This window comes from Panthera onca, chromosome F1 (assembly GCF_046562875.1).
Source record: "Panthera onca isolate mPanOnc1 chromosome F1, mPanOnc1 haplotype 2, whole genome shotgun sequence".
Classification (NCBI taxonomy): domain Eukaryota; kingdom Metazoa; phylum Chordata; class Mammalia; order Carnivora; family Felidae; genus Panthera; species Panthera onca.
This window is the reverse complement of record NC_138355.1, coordinates 71609228-71633167: the sequence shown is the minus strand read 5'-3', so window position 1 is coordinate 71633167 and position 23940 is coordinate 71609228. Positions and strand designations below refer to the sequence as shown.

Here is a 23940-nt window from a genome sequence, read left to right as displayed (position 1 = left end):
ATATGCTGTTTAACAAACACATCTTCTGAATTTTTAATTTCACTGATCTACTGCAGAACAGATCAACTTTGAATACACATTAGAATCATCTGAGGAACTGTAGGAAAAAAAAAAGAAAAAAAAGACGCACCGATACCAGAGGTCCCACTCCTAAAGCTTCTGACTTAATTGGTCTGCCACAGGACTCAAGCATCCGTGCCTTAATAAACTCCCAACTGGGGAGGCCTGGATAGCTCAGTCAGTTAAGCGTCCGACTCTTGATTTCGGCTCAGGTCATGATCTCACGGTTTCTCTGCTTTTCCCCTGCTCACGCGCAATGTGCGCTCTCTTTAAAAAACAAAAATAAAAAATATACTCCCTCGTTGGTTCCATCATTCAGCGAATGTTGAGAATCATTCCATCTCGACACCAACTTGGTGTACTATTTTTACTTTGGGGAAGTTTTCCCGTGACCTCTTACTCTGTTCCATTTATTGCCCCATTTCCCTGTACACTATACAGCAAAATTCCTCAAGTGTCCTCTATATGGTCTCCACTTTCTCTTGAAACGACTTCAGTTCAGATTTTGTTCTTTCAACATAAAGAAACCATCTTTTCCAAGTCACTAATTAACTTCATGCTACCAAATCCAACAGTTTTTTTTCCCCTCAACTTAAAAAAAAAAAATCAGTCCTCATTTGACTTGAACTTTCAGCACTATTTAAACAAATCAGTATTCCTTCTTTTTGAAATGCTTTCTTCACTTGGCCTTCAGGACTTCATATATCTGGGTTCTCATTCTAATTTAGGATCATTTATGCTTTTTTAAAAACTGACATATAATTGACAGGTAACATTAAACTAGTTTCAGATGTACATAATAAAGATTTGACATTTACACATATTAAGTAATTGCCACAGTAAGTCTTACTATCCATCACCATACGGTTAAATTTCTTTCTTGTGCTGAGAACTTTCAGATCTACTTGCTTGGAGCAACTTCCAAATATATAATACAGCATCATTAGCTACAGTCACACCATGCTGTCTGTTCCATCTCCATGGATTAACAAGCATCTCTGTAACTTACTTATTTTGGAATTAAGTTTGTACCTTTTGACCAACTTCACCCATTTCATCTTCCCACCCCCATCGGCAACCATTAATCTGTTCTCTGTGAGTTTGTGAGTTCTCAGTTGTTTGTTGCGTTGTGTTTAGATTCCACATATGAGACGGTGTCTTTCTCTCTCACTTACTTCCATTAGCATAATGCTCTCAAGATCCATTCATGTTGTTGCAAATGGCAAGCTTTCCTTCTTTTCTATGACTAATATTCCACGTTTACATTTGGTGGTCTGTTTCCTACCCATGAAAATGTTAAGCTCCTTGGCAGAGGTGTTTTTGTTTGTTTGTTTGTTTGTTTTTTCCTATTTTATTCAGTGCCTGGCCCATAAAATGTACTAGATAAATACCTGCTGAATAGAAGACCATATTCTGCATTTTTAGATATTTTATTTGGTTCATTGTTCAAGTCTGTCTCCCCCAAAGCATTTTTTCTACTCTTTCAAACTCTTTGTACTTAACTATTTAAATATACTTATTTTATAAACTGTAATCAAGAGATTTATTATCTTAAGTCTCAGTTCCTACTGATTTTTGTTAAGTGATTCTTGTTCATGGTAAATGAATTGGGGTTTTTTTTGGTGTGTGCTTTTTGTTATTTTTTTGTTGTTGTTGTTTTTATTTTATTTTATTTTATTTTTACTGTGAGCTTTGTCTTCATTGGGACTTTTGTGGTTTGGACTGTGGACCTGTTCCTCCAGAGTAGTTTTCCATATGCTCCTGCCAGTTACCCCAAGGGTATAAAGGGTTCTAAATATTTTTTATATTTACTTCTCAGCTTGGGGATATCAAGACAAAAATAATTTAACCCTGTAGGAGTGTAGGCCCATACTTAAATTTTCAGGGGATATTCCCACCAATCCCTAATCAGAACCCAGAGTTCTAGGTTCTACAAGTTTCCTTGCTTGTTTGAACTAGGGGATGGAATTTTTTATGGTCACCTCCTTTTCTTGAGCCTTCAAGGCTCCCAGCCTTGGGACACCTGGGTGGCTCAGTCAATTAAGTGTCTGACTCGTGATTTCAGCTCAGGTCATGATCTCATGGTTCATGAGTTCGAGTAACATATCAGGCTCTGAGCCTGATCAGTGCAGAGCTTGCTTAGGATATTCCCTCCCTCCCTCCCTCCCCCTGTCTATCCCTGTCTCTTTCTGCCTCCCCCCTCCCCCGCCCTGGGTGTGTGTGTGTGTGTGTGTGTGTCTCTCTCTCTCTCTCTCTCTCTCTCCCTCTCTCAAAAACTAAACTAAAAAAAAAAAAAATTTTATAAGGCTCCCAGTCTTCGGGGTGCCTGGGTGGCTTAGTCGGTTGGGCGTCCGACTTCGGCTCAGGGCATGATCTCACTGTTCCCGAGCTTGAGCCCCGTGTTGGGCTCTGTGCTGACAGCTCAGAGCCTGGAGCCTGCTTTGGATTCTGTGTCTCCCTCTCTCTCTGCTCCTCCCCTGCTCACGCTCTGTCCCTCTCTCTCTCTCAAAAATAAATAAAACATTTTTAAAAATTAAAAACAGGGGCACGTGGGTGGCTCAGTCAGTTGAGCGTCCGACTTCAGCTCAGGTCACGATCTCACGGTCCGTGAGTTCGAGCCCCGAGTCGGGCTCTGGGCTGATGGCTCAGAGCCTGGAGCCTGCTTCTGATTCTGTGTCTCCCTCTCTCTCTGCCCCTCCCCCGTTCATGCTCTGTCTCTCTCTGTCTCAAAAAAAAAAAAAAAAAAAAAAAAAAAAAACACGTTAAAAAAAAAATTAAAAACAAAAAAAATAAAGGCTCCCAGTCTTCTGTGAGGATTCTCATCTCTAACTCTGCTCCATTTAGGCCTAATGCTGTCTCTCTGGAACCCTCATAAGCATTAAAACCAAGTCTTTTGGTTACTGAGACTAGAAAAGCGCCAGAACTGTCACAGCATTAAGTCACATACACCCTGCTCATTGTCAGTTCACCTTTCATTTGTTGTCCTTGATGATTTTCCTTATTTCTTTCAGGCTCAGCTATGCATTTATTATTATTTTTTTAAATATTCATTTATTTTTGAGAGAGAGAGAGTGTGAGCAGGGGAGGGGCAGAGAGAGAGGGAGACACAGAATCTGAAACAGGCTCCAGGCTCTGAGCTGTCAGCACAGAGCCCAATGCAAGGCTCAAATTCCCAAACCGTGAGATCATGACCTGAGTTGAAGTCGGATGCCTGACTGCCTGAGCCACCCAGATGTCCCTCAGCTATGCATTTAAAAGGAAGTTTTTTATTTTTTATTAAAAAAAATTTTTTTTAATGTTTGTTTATTTTTGACAGAGACACAGAGAGACAGATAGAGCATGAGTGGGGGTGGGGCAGACAGAAAGGGAGACACAGAATCCTAAGCAGACTCCAGGCTCTGAGCTGTCAGCACAGAGCCTGACGCATGTGGGGCTCGAACTCATTGACCGCGAAGATCATGACCTGAGCCGAAGTCAAACGCTCAATGGACTCAGCCACCCGGGCGCCCCGAAAAGGAAGTTTTTTAAAAAGGAAAAAAAAAAAAAAAAAAGTTTGCTATATTTTATCCAACATTACCAGGTGTTTTGTAATGCAACTGCAGAGTTTTAGAGTCTATGGTCTCCCAAGGTCAAAAATGATCTGAAAGTGTAAGCTTTATATTCATAATAATTACCTCGGTATCTTTTCAGACTAGACATGTCTCTCGGCTTCAAATAAACAGGGGTGCCTGGGTGGCTCAGTTGGTTAAGCATAAGAAGTAAATTATTTACTTTGGAATGGTTCAGAAAAAATATGCATATGCTATATATCATGAAACAAATACGGCAAATATTGTTAACTGAAGATGGCAATTACATAAGCTGTTCACCGTTACATATAATTATATAGATATATTTAAACATTTTCATATTTCTTAAAAGTTAAAAACTTTTTAGATTGTTTTAACTGAAAAAAAGAGAGCAGGCAGAACAGAACATACTCCTTTTTCAAAAGGAGGCCTTTAACTCGACCACAGAGAACAGGAAAGTAACGTGCCACAAGAACGCGGACAGTGACCCTCGACTGAGCAGCAACATTACGGTGAAGTGCACGTAGCCCTCCTGAGCTATGGTTGTGGTTACTGCTGGGCTTGTGTGAGAGAACAGAAGATACGTATGTTGGTTTCTGCCTCCGGTTCCTGGCACAGAGTTCCTAAAACTCTTGTAATTTCCTAAGTGATAAGAACACTGGGGGCATCTTTTGTTCGGACGAGGTGATGCCGGGTGGGTGCTTGGAGGACTCCCGGGTGGGGACTGGTCACCAGAAAGACCAAGCCCTGATTAGAAGCTTGAAATTCTCACTCCCCATCCCCATCCTCCAGACAGGGGCTGGAAATTGAGTTAATGATACACCATGTCTATGTGAGGAAGCCTCTGTAAAATCCAAACAATACGGGGTTCAGGAACTTGCTGGTTGGTGAAGAGCTGGAGGCACTGGGAGAGGAGCGTGCCTGGACAGAGCATGGATACTCCTTAGATTCTATGAAATACAGTATTTGTGAAATGCCTGCTACCTGTTATTAGCATTATTCTAAGCACTGAGGATACAGTGTTGAGCAGTCTCTATCCTCCTGGGCTTAATGTTCTAGTGGGAAGTAAATAACATATACATATATAAAGCAGTGGTAAGTACCTTCAAAACAGGTTAAGCATCAAAAGGGGTTAGAGAGTGTTAGATGAGGGAGGGGGAAGGGGAAACTATTCTTTATTTTTTTTAACATTTATTCATTTTTTTGAGAGAGACAGAGTGCGAGCAGGGGAGGGAGACACAGAATCCCAAGCAGGCTTCAGGCTCTGAGCTGTCAGCACAGAATCCGATGCGGGGCTCGAACTCACAAACTGTTAGAGCATGACTTGAGCTGAAGTCAGACGCTTAACCGACTAAAGCCACCCAGGTGCCCCAAGGGGAAACTATTCTTAAAGCACAGTCCGGAAAGTCCTGTCTAAAGAGAGAACACTTGAGCTAAGTCCTCAATGAAGTGAGGAAGTGAGGTCTGAATGTATCTGAGAGAGAAAGGAGCAAGTCAGGAAATTCTTGCTGCTTAAGACACGTGCTTAATATGTGCAAGAAACAGTATTTAAAAAAAAAAAAAAAAAAGCGAAGCTGAAATGCCATATCCCAGAGGGAGAGTGGTAGGAAACGAGGTAGAAGAGGTAATCGAGGGACCAAATCAGGAGCGGCCTTGAATCGAGAGTATCAGTTAGGATACACACCTTGAAAGAAGGGCCAAGAGAAATCCTGATGTACTGAATGTGAACTGTGAGAAAAAGCGAATGATGATGCCTTGTATGAAAATGGTGAATAATGCTATGTTTAGAGTGAAAAATGTAAAGTGTAGCTCTAAGACATTAACTCTGAAAAACCTATGAGACACAAGCTAGAGCTAAGAGATGTGTAGGGCGAAGCCATAAATTCAGGAGCCCTAAGCATACAGGCAAGAGTGTGAAGTCACAGGGGTACACAAAATCATTTAGAAACAGAGAAGAGCCCAACATTTATGCATTATAACATTTAGAGAACACCTAGCAAAGAAGATGGGGGGTGGTCTGAGGTAAGAAGAAAGCCAGAAGCAGGTATCTTGGAAGCAGAGTGACTTTTCCCCACAAGTCTAAATGTCTCTAAGGATTTAAGTATTTCTGGAGTCTCTCTGTTCTTTCCAACTTTCCTGACACTCTTCAGTTCAGAATATCCTATTTTCTCTCCTAATCTACAGCAAATACTTTAAATATGATCTTGTGGTCTCAGTATCAAAGGTTCCCCTGCCCCCACCCCATTCACCTTCCGCATAGCCTGTAAAAGTGATCTCAAAAAAAAAAGCGGGGGGGGGGGGGGGGGGCGCCGGGCTCAGTGGATCGGGTGTCCAACTTCGGCTCAGGTCTTGATCTCATGGTTGAGTTCGTGAGTTTGAGCCCCGCATTGGGCTCTGTGCTGACAGCTCAGAGCCTGGAGCTTGCTTTGGATTCTGGTCTCCCTCTCTGTCCCTCCCCCTCACACTCTGTCTCTCTCTCTCTCTCTCTCAAAAATAAACAATCATTAAAAAAAGAAAAAAGTCTAATCTTACCATCCCAGCCTTAATATGAAAGACTTCTCATTACCTCCAACAATAGCACATAGGTCCCTACATCACCTGGTCCCAATTTACCTTAGCAACCTTACCTTCTGCCACTCCTGTCCGTAAGTATTATATGGGTCTGGCACACCTATATATTCTCTCATAACTGTGACATTTTCTTTACTTAGTAAATCTTCCAACTCTTTAACACTATACAAAGACAGTTTTTTCAAGTATATTTATTTTGAGAGAGAGACAGAGACAGACAGACAGACAGACAGCAAGAGTACGGAAGCAGAGGAGGGACAGAGAGGGAGGGGGGAGAGAGGGAATCTTAAGCAGGCCCCATGCCATCAGTGCAGAGCCCGACGTGGAGCTCCATCCCATGAACCACAAGATCATGACTGAAATCAAGAGTGGGCCGCTTAACCGACTGAGCCACCCAGGCGCCCACAAAGACGTATCTTTTATGAACAGGTGACAGTGTGTACTAGTTTGCATGGAACAGTCCCAGTTTATACCTCTTGTCCCTTCATGATGATAAAAAGCCCCCCTTTTCCCTTTGATAGAGTCTCAATTTAGATGGTAAATTAGATGGTCACCTCATCAATGAAGTTTCCTCATCCCCTCCCTCGGTGTTCTCAAAACATTCTGAACATGTCAGTACTGATCTTGTTACTGAACTACTTGTGCATTTCCCTTAAAAAACTGTGAGATCCCAGAGGTCAGGAATCGTACGTTTTTGTTTTTGTTTTAATGTTTATTTTTGAAAGAGAGTGAGCAAGGGAGGGGCAGAGAGAGAGGGAGACAAAGAATCCGAAGCAGGCTCCAGGCTCTGAGCCACCAGCACAGAGCATGACGGGGCTTGAACTCACGAACCACGAGATCATGACCTGCAAAGTCAGACCCTTAACCAACTGAGCCACCCAGGTGCACCATATGTATTATTTTCTTATCTCTTTCACCTAACCTGTACATAACAGGCACTCAAAAATTTTTCGGGTGAATGAATTCCTGACATCAAGGATCTCCATCTTCCGCAAATGCTCTGAGAGGAGGAGCTGGGCAAAGGAGAGAAAGGGTGTGGGACTGGATAGCAAGCCTGAAACTGGGAGCCAGCTGGGAGAAGGGAAATCTCCTTGATTAACAGCAAAAGACCCGTACACAAGGAGCACCAGAAACTTCAACTGAAAAGGGTGCCTGCCTCTAAAATGCTTCCAGTCCATTAGACAAGCATGTATACGCCTTCAAAAATTATTTTTTAAAAAAAGTTTGAGAGAGCGTGTGTGCGTGAGTGGGAGAGGAGTGGAGAGGGAGGAAGAGAGAATTCCAAGTGGGCTTGTTGTTGTCAGTGCAGAGCCCAATGCGGGGCTATATCCCACAAACCATGAGATGACCTGAGCCAAAACCAAGAGTCAGACGCTTAACTGACTAAGCCACCACGGTGCCCCTCAAAATTCTTATTTCAGAACTATTACAAAAAATAATATCACAAAGTTGCGTATTTTAAAAATAGAATGCTCCTGGAGTTCAGAGCAAGACTGCTCAAGTCTAGGAAATTTTATGAATCTGGAATTTAATCAGCATATTGCCAACCTTATGTGGCAAATACATAAAATGAATAGTAAGGCCTTGCCATATCTCCCTACATCCCTCGTTGCTGACAAACTCCCTGCTAAATAATATGTTCAATAAATGTTTGTGATGATTAATATAACTTACATTAGTTTTTTAAGTCTGCAGTGTACTTTTACACACATTATATTTTATACGGCCCTCCTAACATTCCTATAAGATAGGCAAAGTAGTAAAACTGTCTCAATTTTATAGATGAAAAAATCAGCCTTCCTGGGAACTGCAGGAGAGACCAGCTGTTTCCAGCTTGCCAGTTTCAACACAAAATCCTTTTCATCTCTGAAGAACAACACTATCCGAAGCGTAGCCCACGGACTGACGCTGGCCAGTGAACTGTTAGTTATCACTCTGCAACAAGATAAGCATAAGCTGAGAGTAAGCATGTAGAAACTTTTCTTTTAACTTCACAGAGTAATGTTTTTGCCTGCTGAATCTAACAATAAAAAATATTGGGTCTGTATTCCTGTATATCTTTTTTAATCTTCTTTTTCTAGTAATTCATTTCACCGTATCGGCCCATGCTGTATTATAAAACAAAACAAAAAACTGGTCCTCCCCTAGAGAAGGTTTGGAGAAGTATCTCTATAGAAGACCACGCAGACCAAGGTGTGATCCGTGGATGGCACCTGAGACATTTAGTTTTGTCATTTTTCTTTTACTTTAAATCGGTGTTTCTCTAAGTGTTGTTTTAGACTACCTGGACCAGAATTACTACAGATATTTATTTAAAATGCATCATCGCAGGGCACCTGGGTGACTCAGTTGGTCAGGCATCTGACTCTGGATTTCGGCTCAGGTCATGATCTCACAGTTCATGAGATCGAGCCCCGGCACTGGGCTCTGTGCTAATGGCGTGGAACCTGCTAGGGATTCTTTCTCTTTCTCTCTGCCTTTCCCAGGCTTGTGACTCTCTTGCTCTCTCAAAATACATAAAAACTTAAAAGAGAGATTAAAAACTAAAAAATAAAATGCCTCTTCACAGGCCCATTTCAAAGTAATAAACTGGAATTTCCTAAGCAAAGGATCTGCATTTTGTTTTTCTTGCTGATTATTAGGCACTTTACAGTTTAAGAATGATTGGCCTAAACTTTCACAAAAGAAACAGGCAAGTAAGCAATTTAGGTTGTAAATTGCTAAGCAAGCCACATTTTTCCAATCTCCTCCAGAACTCATCTAGAAAACTCCATTTTTCTTTGTGCAAAATAGAACAAATATAGCGTTTCTGGAGGAATACTACTGGGATAACACTTGAAGGGAGAAACAAAAACAAGTATTTTTCATGTTTCATCCCAGGGTGGATAAAACCCCACCCACAATGGGTGGAAGGAAAGAAGAGTTTTGAATGGTTGAGATTTTTCACCCTGCTCAGAAGATCTCCTAAGTATATTCTGTACACACATGTTCGGGAGAGCCTCTTCCCAGATAAACCATTCATCACACAAATCTGAAAACAGTTGGGGGAAAGTGTATTTCAATAGGAAGAAAAGTAGCAAGGTGTGTTTGGGGGCAAAGAGGAAGGCAAAATAGGAGAACAACAGTTGAGTGATGGCTAATACCAAAACTGTGGATTAAGAACCACAGCAACAGTTTTTCACTTAATTCTCAGTACAGTCCATATTTCCCCCACACATCCTATGAATGAGGTAACGGAGACTCAGAAAGACTAAATAAACATGCCCAAGGTCACACACGACAGGAGAGTCACGGTTAAAACCTAGATCTAATTTCAGTGCCCAGGACATGCCCCTTCTACCACACCAGGGATGGCAAGGGGTGCCCGCTTCATTTCACTGATGGCGGTCGCCTGTAATGTTCCGTTCCATCACTGAAGACTTTTATTCAATTATTATCTTGCATAGGTATGATACATGCAAACAGCAGCACACACATGAAGCATGTGTTTACCACACCCACACATTCAGAAACAGACTAATAAAAGCCAGAGGCATTTGAATTCATGGTGAGAGTAACCACATTTCTACATTTTGAGGAAACAAGAGCTGGGAGGTGGTGGTGACAGGGAAACAGTGACCTACAAGCCACTGGAAAATCTCCCAAGATTCTGGCCTCACAAAATTTTCTCCAGATATCCTTCAAGAATATTTACAGCTCTATCTACTAAATTAGTCATAGCGGAGAAGGGAGAATGCTGAAAGCAGCAGCCTAGCTACCTAGTTATCCCACAAAGAGCAGGCCTACTCAAGTCTCCCAACGACAATCCGCGTACTTCAAAGGGACAGACACACTCATAGGTGCAAATTCTATCTCTCTCACCAGTGCCTCAGAGACTGGGGGCTTGTGCCTTCTCCCTGCAGCCGTGCAGCAGAACGAACAGCCATTTATCTGCCACCAAACCGGAAGCACACTGCACTTGCAGGCCCTGCCAAGCAATGGTCTTGTCCTGCACATCTTCAAGCTACCCAAGCCACCCAGATGCAAACCAGAAAGCTGAGTTCCTTCCCAGCTACCTAATGCCTCCTATTGCCAATCACTCCCGGCAATTAACTCTGCACTTTCCCAGAACGTAACCTATTTCAGCTCCCAAAAGGAATTTACACACATATAAACCAAACTCTGAAACCGATTCCTCAGATGGGGGTAAGAGCCCCTAAGGGATAACAAAATGGCTACACAACAGGTTTCATCTTAGATGCTACAAAGAGTGAAATTATCTCCAAATGTACCATTTCATTGGATCATTTTGTTTCTTTGTTTATTGAGAGAGTGAGATCTGTGCACAGGAGGGGAAGAGAGGGGCAGAGGGAGAGAGAGAATCTCAAGCAGGCTCGATGCTCAGTGCAGAGCCCGACATGGGGCTTGATCCCATGACCTCGGGATCATTACCTGAGCCGAAATCAAGAGTCGGATGCTCAACCAACTGAGCTACCTGGGCGCCCCTCATTGGAGCACTTCAGAGACTGCTTCCACACAGGTCCAGTGGTAGCAATCTCTAGGATCCAGGAACTGGTGGAATAGTAAAGGTGTGACCAAGCGCATCGATGTGGATCTCTATTAACAATTTTCCATTAAGAGGAGACTTAGATAACACAGAATCAAAAGAGACCACCCTACTCTCCCAACAGGATAGAAACACAGCATACCTGACTCTAAAGTGCTCATTATACTAACGATATCTGGCAAACTGGAAATAAATCTGGCCAATCAGAGAAAACAATCTGACACAACTACAGAGATGCTGGCAGATTACTGCAAATATTCCTAAAGCTGCTGCAAAAGCATCAAGCTTAAAGAAAGGAGCTGGGGTTCAAAGAAAAGTACAATTCCCTTTTATCAACTTCCTGCTGAGGCAAGACTCACTTCTCCAAATTAAAGCAGCAAAAATTACATACATATATGACATTGAATTAGAAACTGTCTTAGCTCTTCTTAGGTAGAACAGCATGGATCCGACTATTTAAAACTACAAACGGCACCCAAACTCGGTTTTTTTTAAAGATTTTATTTTTAAGTAATCGCTACTCAACACGGAGCTCAAACTCACAACCCTGAAATCAAGAATCACATGCTCCTCCAACTAAGGAGGAGCCAGGCGCACTCCACTACGTGGTTTGGTTTGGTTTTGTTTCTGCTTTCTGTTTTTATTTTGTTTTTGCATTTGCTTATTGTCGGTTTTCTCCCTCCACTGAATTTTAAAGTCTGTGGAGTGAAAGACTGGTCTACATTATTCACTGCTACGTCACCTACTGTCAGGTAAGTTAAAAATCCCCCAAAAAGGGAGGCCTGGGTGGCTCAGTTGGTTAAGCGTATAACTCGATTTTGGCTCAGGTCGTGTTCTCACAGTTTGTGGGATCGAGCCCCACATAAGGCTCTGCATTGTCAGGGCAGAGCCTGCTTAGGATTCTCCCTCCCTCTTTCTCTCTGCCCCTTCCCCGCTCACTCGCGGGCGCACGCGCGCTCGCTCTCCCCCCGCCTCCCCCCAAAAAAACATTACAAAGAAAAAAGAGAACTGCTGGGGATGGGGACTAGCAGTAGTGTTTTAACAAGCCCTCCTGGTGACTACGTACACTAAAGCATGCGAACCGCTGTCCTGGGCATCAGCAGAAAAGTTCATGTCAGAGAAACTCGATTCCTGAGCTACCACATGAAGCAATACAGCAACAAGAACCATGGACATCAGGCAAGTACAAGAAAGAGATACTTTGTATCTTGTTTGAGCCATCGTATTTGGGGGGGTCTTTGTTGCAGTTATCATGCACACTCTCCTGGCTCACAAAACTTTTTGGTCTCAGGAACCCTTTAAGAAGACACTTTTAAAAATCAGTGGCTCCAGGGGCGCCTGGGTGGCTCAGCCAGTTGAGCTCAGGTCATGATCTTGCAGTTTGTGGGTTCGAGTCCCGCATCGGGCTCTGTGCTGACAGCTCGGAGCCTGGAGCCTGCTTCGGGTTCTGTGTCTCCCCCTCTCTCTCTGCCCCTCCCCCACTTGTGCTCTGTCTCTGTCTCTCAAAAATAAATAAATGTAAAAAAAAAAAAAAAAAAAAAAAAATCAGTGGCTCCAAAGAGATTTTGCTTGTGGCTAGAGCTATCAACAGTCACTATATCAGAAATTAAAACAGAATTTTAAAAATGTTAGTTCATTAAAAAAAAAAAAAAGCCCACATTCCAAGTTAACATGAGTGACATATCCTTTATAAGAAAAAACAACAACTATTTTCTCAAAAAAGAGAACAGTACAGTGAGAAGAGTGGCACTATTTCACATTTTTTGCAAATCTCATTAATGTCTGGCTTCATTAACCCCAGACAGCTGGGTTCCCATACCTGCTTCCACATTCAGTCTGCAGCCCCACACTGCTCTTGTGGATCTCCAACATCTCTCCTCCTAACTGGGACAGTTTTTATTCTTTCTTCACATTCACACTTTTGCAGCCAGCCCTTTTGTCAAATGTCCCCAAATTTGGGTTAATGTGATGTCTTCTCATTAGATTGAAGTTACGTATTTTTGACAAAAATAGCACAAAAGCAATACTGTACCCTTCTCAGTGTACCCTCTCAGCAAGCACATGATGTCAACGTGTTGCATTATGATGATGTTAACTGTAATCACTTGAGGGAGGTGGGGTCTGACGGGTTTCTCCACTGAACGTTACTATGAAGAGATACTCTGAGGCTACGCAAAATCTCATTTTGCATCCAACTTCCACCGACTAACTTTAGCATTCACAGACAATTCTTGCCTGTAACCATTATTAGTATCTGCCTAATGTTTCCATCATTCCTTCTATATTAATTTGAATTTTACTGTAATACATGGCTGTCTCGTATTTATTTATTCAAATATTTATTTGCAGCACCGTGGGCTTAGGGATATTTATTTTATCCCATGGGTTATAATCTGTTACTATCATTACTTATTTTGTTCTTCAAATTGTCCCAGATCCGGTGTTGAAAGCTCCTTCAAGTTGGTACACCACTTTGTTTGTTTGTTTGTTTTAGCATTTCATTCTCTCCTGGTAGCCACGTCATGTTTCAGGTCCAAAGGACGTTTTTCCTTTGCCCTAAGTCACTTCTCCAAGGAACTCGAGTTTCTTCCCCCAGACAATAGCATTTAGAAAACAAGACCTGGTGTCATGCGTGCTCATCGCTATGGTGGCGTAACTGCTTCCAAGTCCTCTCAGAAAAAGGAAATCCGTGTACACGCACCGGCACGCACACATCTAGTTCTATCTCTGTATGTGCACACGTGTACATAAACAGGTGTATAAATTAAAACTTATGAGTTCGTACTGATACCAGAGAAGGGTATTCTAGCAATCTTTTCAAATGATCAGAACTGTGGATTCCTTCGTCTTTGATATACTCAAAGCTCGACAGATGCAGACAAAGGACTTCAACAAGAAGATATATTAATGGCTAATAAGCACATGCAAAGATCATTAGTCATTAGAGAAATGCAAATTGAGACCACAATGAGGTACCAACTCACACCCATTAAGATGGCTGTGATAAAAAGGGCAGGAAATAGTAAGTGTTGAGGATGTGGAGAAACTGGAATCCTAGAACTGTACATTGCTGGTAGGAACATAAAATGGTACAGTTGCTTTGGAAAATGGCTTGGTGGTTCTTCAAAAAGTTAGAATTATCACATGACTCAGCAACTCCATTTAGAGGTAAATGTCCAAAAGAACTGAAAACAGGGATCCAGTCAAAAACGTACAGAAAAATGTGTATAGCAGTAATATTTACAGTAGCCAAAAAGGTGGAAAAAACTGAAATGTCCATCAACTCATGCACGGACAAGCCAAATGTGGTATATCCCTAAAGTGGAATGTTACTCAGATGTGAAAAGGAATAAAGTACTGATAAACACTACAACACGAATGAACCTCAAGAACATGCTACGTGAAAGGAACCAGACACGAAAGGTCACATGTCCTAGGATTCCATGGGTGTAAAATATCCAGAACAGATACTCCATCAAGACAGGAAGCACATTAGTGCTTGCCAGATGCTGAGGGAAGGAGAAATGGGTAGTGATGGCTTAGTGGGTACAGGTTTCCTTTTGGGGTGATGAAACTGTTGTGGGACTTGATTTAGGTGGTAGTGGCCCAACACTGCAACTGTGTTAAATGCCACTGAATCATACAAGTTAAAATGGTTAATTCTATGTTATGTGACTTTTACCTCAATTAACAGTTTCCAAGGGTTAGTTGCAATTTGAAATCTGAAACCTTATCAATGAACTTTTCACACTGTAACATTAAAACCCATTGGTCCATCTTATCTCACACTCTGAATAGATCTTTTACCCACACGTGATTTTGTTACATCATGCATTTGTCATTTGGAAAATTCTGGTCCACTAAGTCATGCACATCTCAAGTGCTGACATATTTCATTATACAATATAAAAACGAATCATACTGGGTAATGTCACCACTAATCTCATCATAAAAGTAAGTTCTGAGCTGTCCAACTCTGGTTTAATTTTTATTCTACTTTTATCACCGGGCACAAATATAATCAAGTTGTTCTTGTAAGTTTTCAAGAATGTCTGTCAGATACCCAAGTCTACAGACCACAGTGTGTTGATTATTCTTTCATCAAGTAGGAACGGTTCTACGAAGAAAGCAGCTAGTTAGCCTGCAACTCGACTGTCCTTTTCCTTGAGACCACTGTCGTTCAGCACACAGCAAAAGTGCTTCATGAGCATTTCCCACTTTATCACACAAAATATTCAAAAGCCATGTTCTGAAAGGTCAAGATAAAGTAAAATTTATTTCCACTCCATCAAAATATTTTTCAAGTGAAACTGCATCTTTTTTTTTAAACTGCAAGTTTGAACTGTACAGCAGTGAAGAATACAATGAATATTAGTATAGTTTAGTGCCACTGCTCTGATTCATGCAAAGGCACCAGCAGTTTTACTGACCATTACTTCTGGATCATCAGTGCAAATGTCAACACAGTGAAAAAGGCAAAATCAAACAAACAAACAAAAAAAGCCTTTGTATTACTATAAAACAGTTTTGATCTCAAGACTCTCCGAAACGCTCTCAGGAATCCCAAGGAATCCACAGACCACACTCTGACAACTAATCCACATGTTTAACAAAGAAACCTACCAATTCATGTCTTTTCCAGATTTTTTAAAATGGAAGCTCTATGCCCAACGTGGGGCTCAAACTCACAACCCCAAGATCAAGAGCTGCATGCTCCACCAACTGAGCCAGCCCGGCGCCCCTATCTTCCAGGTTCAATGCAAACTACTTGGTGGCAAACCCTTCTTGTTTGTACTCCTCTTTAATACCACCATATGAAATGCCCCAATATTATTACCTAACCAACTCCAAACGTTACTTTCCTTTACCTTAATTCATATCAGCTATGTCAACGTATCTTCCTTCTGCTATCCGCCAGGCTACAAAATCCCATACCAAAAACCCACTCCTTCTAGTTCATTTAAGTTTAGTCAATTTTAATTACCTCCCTTTGGATTTCTAGAACTTCCTTCCTGGCTCACTTTTCTAGGAAAAGTGATCTAGACCTAGACCATGGGTCTGCAAGCTTCTTCTGTCAAGGGCCAGATAATAAATATTTAATTTATTTATTAAAATTCTTTTTTAATGTTTACTTATGAGAGACAGATAAAGAGCATGAGTGGGGGAGGGGTGGAGAGAAAGAGGGAGACACAGGGGCGCCTGGGTGGCGCAGTCGGTTAAGCGTCCGACTTCAGCCAGGTCACGATCTCGCGGTCCGTGAGTTCGAGCCCCGCGTCGGGCTCTGGGCCTATGGCTCGGAGCCTGGAGTCTGTTTCTGATTCTGTGTCTCCCTCTCTCTCTGCCCCTCCCCTGTTCATGCTCTGTCTCTCTCTGTCCCAAAAATAAATAAAAAACGTTGAAAAAAAAATTTAAAAAAGAAAAAAAAAAAAAAAAGAAAGAGGGAGACACAGAATTGGAAGCAGGCTCCACGCTCCAAGCTGTCAGCACAGATTCCCACCTGGGGCTCGTACTCAACCCATGAGATCATGACCTGAGCTGAAGTCGGATGCTTAATCAACTGAGCCACCCAGGCTACACTTTAAAAAAAATTTTTTAATGTTTATTTATTTTTGAGAGAGAGAGACAGAGAGAGCGCGCAAGGGGGAGGGGCAGAGAGAGAGAGGGAGACACAGAATCCAAAACAGACTCCAGGCTCTGAGTTGTCAGCACGGAGCTTGACATGTGGCTCAAACTCATGAACCAAGAGATCAGGACCTGAGTCGAAGTTGGACACTTAACCCACTGAGCCCCTCAGGCACCCCAGATAGTAAATATTTTACAGACTTTGTGGGCCATCTATTCAATTCCATTGTTGTAAGGAAATATGTGTGGCTGTGTTCCAATAAAACTTTATTTACAAAAACAATCAGTAGTTTGCTGACTTCTGATCTAAACTCGTCCAACGTGTAGGTCAATAAACCCACTCTTAATCAAAATACATCACGAAAATAAAAAATAGAGGTAGCCACAGACTGGCTAAAAGAAACTAGTAAGAGCACTGAAAACAGCAGTAAACCCAACAGACAGAATATCAGTAACAGTTGTTAACTTAATTCACTGAGCTCTTATTGGCTAAGCTCTAAAGTGCTTTATAATACCTTATCACATTTAAGCCCTTTATAGCAGAGTTTTAAATTTTAATAATTATCCTTTTACAGAAAACAGATAAACTACGTAACTTTCCAAGGTCTCACAGTCTGTAAATAGTTAAGCCTAATTCAAACACAAAGGTCTCTCTTACTTCAATGGCCATTTTTTTTTTCCTTTTTAACATTTATTTTTGAGAGACAGAGAGAGAGAGAGCATGAGCAGGGGAGGGGGAGAGAGAGAGAGGGAGACACAGTATCTGAAGCAGGCTCCAGTCTCTGAGCTCTTTGTTAGCACAGAGCCCGATGCAGGGTTCAAACCCACTATGCAAGACCATGACCTGAGCTGAAGTCGGATGCTCAACTGACTCAGCTAAGGTCCATATTCTTAATCATCATATTATGTAGTATCTATCTATATTGCCATTTTTGGTTTTTTGATCCAAACTGGTAAGACAGTTATTCTGAATAAGAATGCAAAGACGGTTGCTATTTACTTGCTCTTACAGTGTTTCTTCTGTTTCACTGAGTTTACCACATTAACTGTGTCACCACATTAACTACCACATTAAACTTCACTGAATGCAAGAACTTAGGTGATGAGCTTTAGGTGACAGTGTTCAGTTATTGTACACCAAGGATCATAAAGGCCTCTATGCTTAAATATGACAAGTTAGGGTGTGTTGCCTAAAAGCCCCATGAATAGGAGGTAAGCAATCCTCCCCCCCACCCTCTTATAATAAGTCAGAATAAAATAATAATAGTTATGCTAGCACATATTATAATAAATCAGTACAAAAGTTCTGACATATAAAGAAAATTCTGCCAGACATCATTTAAAACAAGTGATAGAGACAGAGATGCTCAAAGGACAGATTCCATGCATCCTTCAAAACTCTTCATCCACTCCTAAACAATAACTAGGGCCTATGAGAAGAAACACAAAGTCTGTCCATTAATAGAATGTATTAACTTATGCCTCACTGATTATAACTACCTAATCGTAAGATTATCCCTACTAATCTGCTTCCAGGCACCAGGAAAAAAGTTAGAAATAAAAGGCTGCAAAGATCTTTTTTAAAACCTATTGGTCCAATAAGCAAGCATCACAATACAGACAGAATCTTAAATTAGAGATGATGGTAAGGGGTGAAATAAACTTTACATCTTCAGTTCTCTTTATATTTAATATAAACCAATGTAAGAGGTAAACATACCACCACACATACACACATGTAAAATGGCTATTCCCCATGGAAAAAAACATTACCAAATAGAATTTAAAAATAGCATCAACTTAAAAAGGTAACTATTATTTCTAAGAACCAGGGAATCTCACAACTCTGAATCTTTGGTCTCGAGGTTTGAGCTAGGCTGGTCTGATACTGTTTTGTCTCCCAGGATTCAACCGACTGGGAAACAATCTCCCTTAACTCATTTATAAAGGAAAAGAAGAAGAGTGGCCCCAGCTATCTGGGGGGAATATAACTGGGGGCAGCCTAGGAAATGAGCTCAGGCCAGCTGCTCTGGTAAATCCTACCCAGCAACCCTTAAAGAAAGTATAACCTCAGGGCACCTGGGTGGCTCAGTCTGTTAAACATCCGCATCCGACTTCGACTCAGGTCAATGATCTCCCGGTTGAGCCCCACATCGGGCTCTCTGCTCTCAGTGTGGAGACTGCTTTGGATCCTCTGTCTCTGTCTTGCTCACTGCCCTTCCCCTGCTTGTGTTCTCTCTCTCAAAAAATAAACATTAAAAAATAGATACAAAAAAGTATAACCTCATATGCACCTCTTTTTGTGTTTTTAAATGTTTATTATTTTGATTTTGAGAAAGAGAGAGAGAGACAGAGTGTGAGCAGGGTAGGGCCAGAAAGAGAGGGAGACACAGAATCCGAAGCAGGCTCCAGGCTCTGAGCTGTCAGCACAGAGCCCAACGCGGGGCTTGAACTCATAAGCTGTGAGATCATGACCTGAGCCGAAGTCAGACACTTAATCGACTGGGCCACCCAGACACCCCCCTTTTTTTGTTTTTTAATTTTTGTTTAATGTATTATTATTTTTTTTTTTTTTTGAGACAAAGAGTGTGGGGGAGGAGAGAGAGGGAGACAGATCAGAGTGCACCTCTTAACACTTGCACCAAAATTCATGTGCCAAAGGGAAAAATATACATATACTCAAAGATTGTTGGATGTAAAAATGTGGCAAGAGTACAAATTCATAGGCTATAACAAAAAGACTGAATTAAGGAGCTTCCTCTAGACTGCAACCTGACAAACCTTATTATAGGATAAAGTACTTCAAAAGCTTCCTCCCATTCCAAACTCTCCCTACTTGATTATTGCATATCAGCACCATTATTCTGAATGGTCAGATAAGAAATAAAAATAAACTCACATAAAACAACTGTAACAGCATGTCCCTCTTTTATTCATTAATACACTTTATTTCACACTCCACCTAACACAAGAGCCGCTTCATGTATGTATCACAGCCAGGAAGCACATAAAGAGAAACTGAGAAAAAAGACACCAGGGTAAATTGGTGGTAAATTGAAATACAATTTCTAAATGAATGCTGAGCTCCTAATAACCAATGAAACATACAATCATTCCAAGTGAATCTCTAAACTGCAACACTTGCAAAGTCTGGAAGCTTAGATTTTTTTCCTTCTTTCCATGCGCTACCTCACTTTCCTTTTGTATAACTCTAACTCCGCAGCACATGGCAGGAGAGAACACTGCATTTTTATAATACACTAAATAGAACAATAACAAGAAATAAAAGAGGAAATGGGGGGGGTCGCTCAAAGGAGTAGTTAGCCGATATTATTTGCTCTATTATATGGCTTTTTGTGTCTCCTAAGAGCACCCCCATGGCCATCCACTCCTGGACCCTCGGCAATATGGAATGATTAGAAACATTTTTTTTTTTTTTTTGGGGGGGGGGTATCTTAACAAATTACAGCTGTTAAATCCAGGCAGCATCTCTCTTTTAGGGACCCTTCTTCCTTGAGCAGGCACACCTCTAAATGGAGGCAGGAAAACAGATGCGGAACAGACTGCTTCACCTCCCAGAAGAGTTACTAGCTCCCACTAGGAACACAGTCACTGTCACTCGGACAGAGAAGCTCCCTCTCATTTTGCCACAACAAAAAAATCTAATTTTATTTAAAGACAGCAAGGAAAAAAAATGTGTGTGTGTGTGTGTGTATATCAAACGGGTATTTTTCTTGCTCTAAACCGTCCCCTTTTCCTTGTCCATCGGCCCAAGTAAGCAGAGATGACGCAGACTTCCTTATATAATAGCCTGTGATTTCCTAGGCTGCAGGCCTCTCCCTTTGTGTTCTGTACACACTTACACACGCGAGCGCGCGCACATTCTCACTGCTTTGCAGCCGCTGGCGTGATGCCAGCACTCAGTCAGCTGGCTGACTCCATTCACAGAGCAGGGTTGAAGCTGACATGGAAAAGGGAGGGGGGGTAAGTGAGGGTAAGGGGGAGTAGAACCATCACTGCTACAGACAAAAGAAATTTTTTTCAAAAAGAAAGAAAAAGGAAACCTGAGCATAATATCCTTCTTATAGCTTCAGCTCAAAGAAAACTAGAAGCCAGAGACCATTACAGCAAAAGGGTGAAGCAGGACGACTGAGGATCCAAACCGAAAGGAGCTCTGTATGAGAAACAATTACTCCACAACAAATTGTAAAAAGCAACAGTATTTATTATTTCAATCCCATTAGAAACCTCAGCATATCACCTTCTACACACAGTCAGGAAAAGGCTGTGAAGAACTCAGAGCAATTCTGAGTTTCTGCTTTTAGATAAAGAAAAAAGGGAGGGGGGAGCAAGGACAGTTAAAAGTACTTACAGGTATACATTTTTCTGCTCCCTCCTCTAGCTGCCAGGAAAGCTGGAGACAAGAAGGGGATGGGGGGAGGGAGGACAGAAAAAGGAGGAAAAGAAGGAATAAAAGATGGGTTTAGGTTTTTGTTTTTGTGGGGGCTTTGGGGGGAGGAGGTGGGGAGAGGCTCCCTTTCTCTTTTCTATCGTAAGAAAGGCTTTTTCTATAGCACAGGGACGACCCCATACGTGCCAGCCCCCTTGAGAGACCTGCATAAACCCGGTCTCCAAGCGGGCACTGCCCTGCCAATCACATGGCGTACTGTTACATTAAACAAAAGAAACAGGGGGATGCTTACTTTTACCCATGATGCCTAGCGGGGGCAGAAGGGGGGGTGGAAACCAGTTGAAGCCGGTTTATAACCTCAGGACATGGAATTATCTCTTAATTTTTTTAAATGTCATTTGTGGTACAAAAGTCAGTTAGTCTCCCCACCCTAACTGCCCCCCATCATTCTGGCCTAGTGCCAAACTTTGCCTTCATTCATGAGAGCTAGTTTCCTCTGAAATCATGATGCTTTAACTGTTTAGCTTCCAGAGCCAACATCCAGGACAGGAAATCACAGCATCAATGACAAAACATGTTCCAAATTACAAATAAACCCGACTGCTAGTGCTAAAGAACAGACATCGGTAAGACAGTAGACGTGTTCCTTGGAGATCTGTTCCTGGAGCTGTCCCACAGGTAGGTAGACGCAGATTCACACCACTCACACCACTTGGGGCAGCTGAACCCACATCTAGCACAAATCACAGCACGGTTTCCAAGCAAAGTAGTCATGACAGTACGTGTACACTCCATAAAAATGGGTTAGGTCCTTGTTATGTATATTTTACCACAACTGAACAATGTGTAATGGTTTAGGCCTAGCCATAGTGAGGCTGCAATACTGTCTCCTTTTCCTGTGTCCCAGCCTAGAACTCTTCCTCCTCAGACTCCAGCCAACGTCCCACCCACCATAAACCATTTACCACACCACCTATGTCCTTCTATAGACTGATCAAGACTCTAGACATGTCTGAAACTTTCTCCTAATTTTCCTTTTTCTGTTTTAGAGAGACTGTCTCCAATCACTTTATAAGGAGTTTTCATCTCTCAAACGTACTCATAAAAGGTCAGAAAGTGGTGGGGAAGAAATCCAAGCAAACCAAAGAGAAGGGGAACGGTAGTAATTGCTTTAGACATGTGCCGGTTGGAGGACCCTTACGCTAGGATCTTTGTTTAAGGAAATAAGTTCTTTATAAACAGGAACAAGGAGTAACAAGGGGGAGGGGGTGTCCTTATTTTTCAATCGACCTCTCCTATCAATAAACCACCCCAAATGCCTGCCTCATTTGGGCTTCTGAAACTCAAATCATAATTGTACGGACTTCCTTCAGAATCTCTCACAAAACCCTCATGTTTCCAAATGCTAAAGCTTCTAGAGTCTAGAGAACACAGAGAAAAATAATCTATGCCCTACCCAAAGATTTCAGTCTGTAAAAGAAGTTTTCCTGAGCAATCTAATATTAATTTCTGTTTTCAGAAAACAAATACTGAGCTAAATCTGAAATAGGCAGTACTGGCCACTGGCAAAAGGCATTCAATAATTTACAAACTACACAGGAAAACCCTACACTCTGCCAAGCTAAGCTTCAAGTGGATGATGTTGTAATATCTCAGTCACAGTAAGTCGTACTTAACAGAAGCCCATCAGAGGTCTCCAGATCTAGGTATTGTACTATTTTAGGAGATAAGGGAAATCATCATGTCTGTGATAAATGGGGCCAAGAAAATAGTCCATTTTCCACTTATTCAATACATTTCCACAAGAGACAAACTATGAATTTCAAACTGAAGCTCACTAGGTTCTATGTTTAATCGTGGCAGGGGAGACTGTATTTTTTCAACTTTCGTTCAGACATCATGCTCATTTAAGTCCACTGAATACACTTAACTGCATTGTAAACACTGGGCAATTTTTACCAGTCTTTGAGACAGTATGAAAGGCTTAGATACAACTAAGCAGTTGGTAGTGATTACTGTTAGCACGCAGTTTAATTCTCCAACTTGACACAGGCTAAAGCAGTACACTATGTTCACCACAGTATCTCCTCTGTATACTAAATTGATTAGTAGTCTAGAGGTACCAGAGATGCTCATACATCAACAGGTATTTTTCTTCAGATCCTGGAAAATTAAGACCTATGTGGCAGCCAACACCCCTGCTTTTTTTCAGCCAAATCATAATCACCCCAAACCAAGCTGCTTATTGTGTGAGCTGAAAATTGTAAATTTTAAAATACTTCTTGGTAACTGTAATCCAAATTGTAATGCTCTGAAGAAAAAGAAAAGATCTAACATTCACTGAGAATTTTAATGCATTAAATTTAATGCACTAAATATTTATTTAATCCATACAACAAAGCAAGAAGATAGGGTCCTTTCCCTATTTTACAGATATGGAAATTAACTTGGTGAAATTAAGAAATTTGAATGAAGTCATTCACTCAGCTAACAATAGTAGATGCTGGCTCCAAAGCCCGTACTCATTCCATTACACCACGATGGCTTGAGCATTTCTTGGCCAAAACTCAAGAGCCCAATTCACTCTGCTTGCCTCATTGATCTCTACTCTAAGCCACTAGGTTAAAGAAAATATTAGCCAAATACAACTGAGGTAAAATATACATGTTCTTTGACAGGCATGTATGATTTCTTTCTTTCTTTTTTAAATTTACATCCAAGTTGGTTAAATAGTGTAATAATGATTTCAGAAGTAGAATTTAGGGATTCATCACTTACATATAATACCCAGTATTCGTCCCAACAAGCCATGTAGGATTTCCACTCACAAGAAGATTTGATCCAGGACTTCTTTTTAAAGTACACAGTAAGGGGGCGCCTGGGTGGCTCAGTCGGTTGAGCGTCCGACTTCGGCTCAGGTCATGATCTCACAGTCTGTGAGCTTGAGCCCTGCATCGGGCTCTGTGCTGATGGCTCAGAGCCTGGAGCCTGCTTCCGATTCTGTGTCTCCCTCTCTCTCTGCCCCTTCCCTGCTCATGCTCTGTCTCTCTCTGTCTCAAAAATAAATAAAAACATTAAGAAAAAAAAATTAAAAAAAAAATAAAGTACACAGTAAGTCCATATAACCTAGATACGTACAAAAGACATCTGATAAATGACTG

The 23940-nt window shown here is 41.5% G+C and overlaps 1 protein-coding gene across 6 annotated transcripts in view; it reads right to left on the bottom strand.

The window, feature by feature from the left end:
• GATAD2B (GATA zinc finger domain containing 2B) overlaps positions 1-23940 on the bottom strand; it is an 86593-nt gene that overhangs the window by 33456 nt on the left and 29197 nt on the right. Inside the window, exon 1 of one of the 6 annotated variants that reach the window (XM_060644851.3) lies at positions 20741-23859. The exons of 3 other annotated variants lie outside the window; for them this stretch is intronic. Coding sequence is in view for 2 of the 3 variants with exons in the window: in XM_060644849.3 (XP_060500832.1) it covers positions 12566-12618 (53 nt within the window). In the remaining variant the exon portion in view is untranslated. Of the gene's footprint in view, positions 1-12565; positions 15826-20740; positions 23860-23940 lie in introns of those variants that run through there. 2 more of the 6 variants (XM_060644849.3, XM_060644848.2) reach the window with 2 other exon arrangements.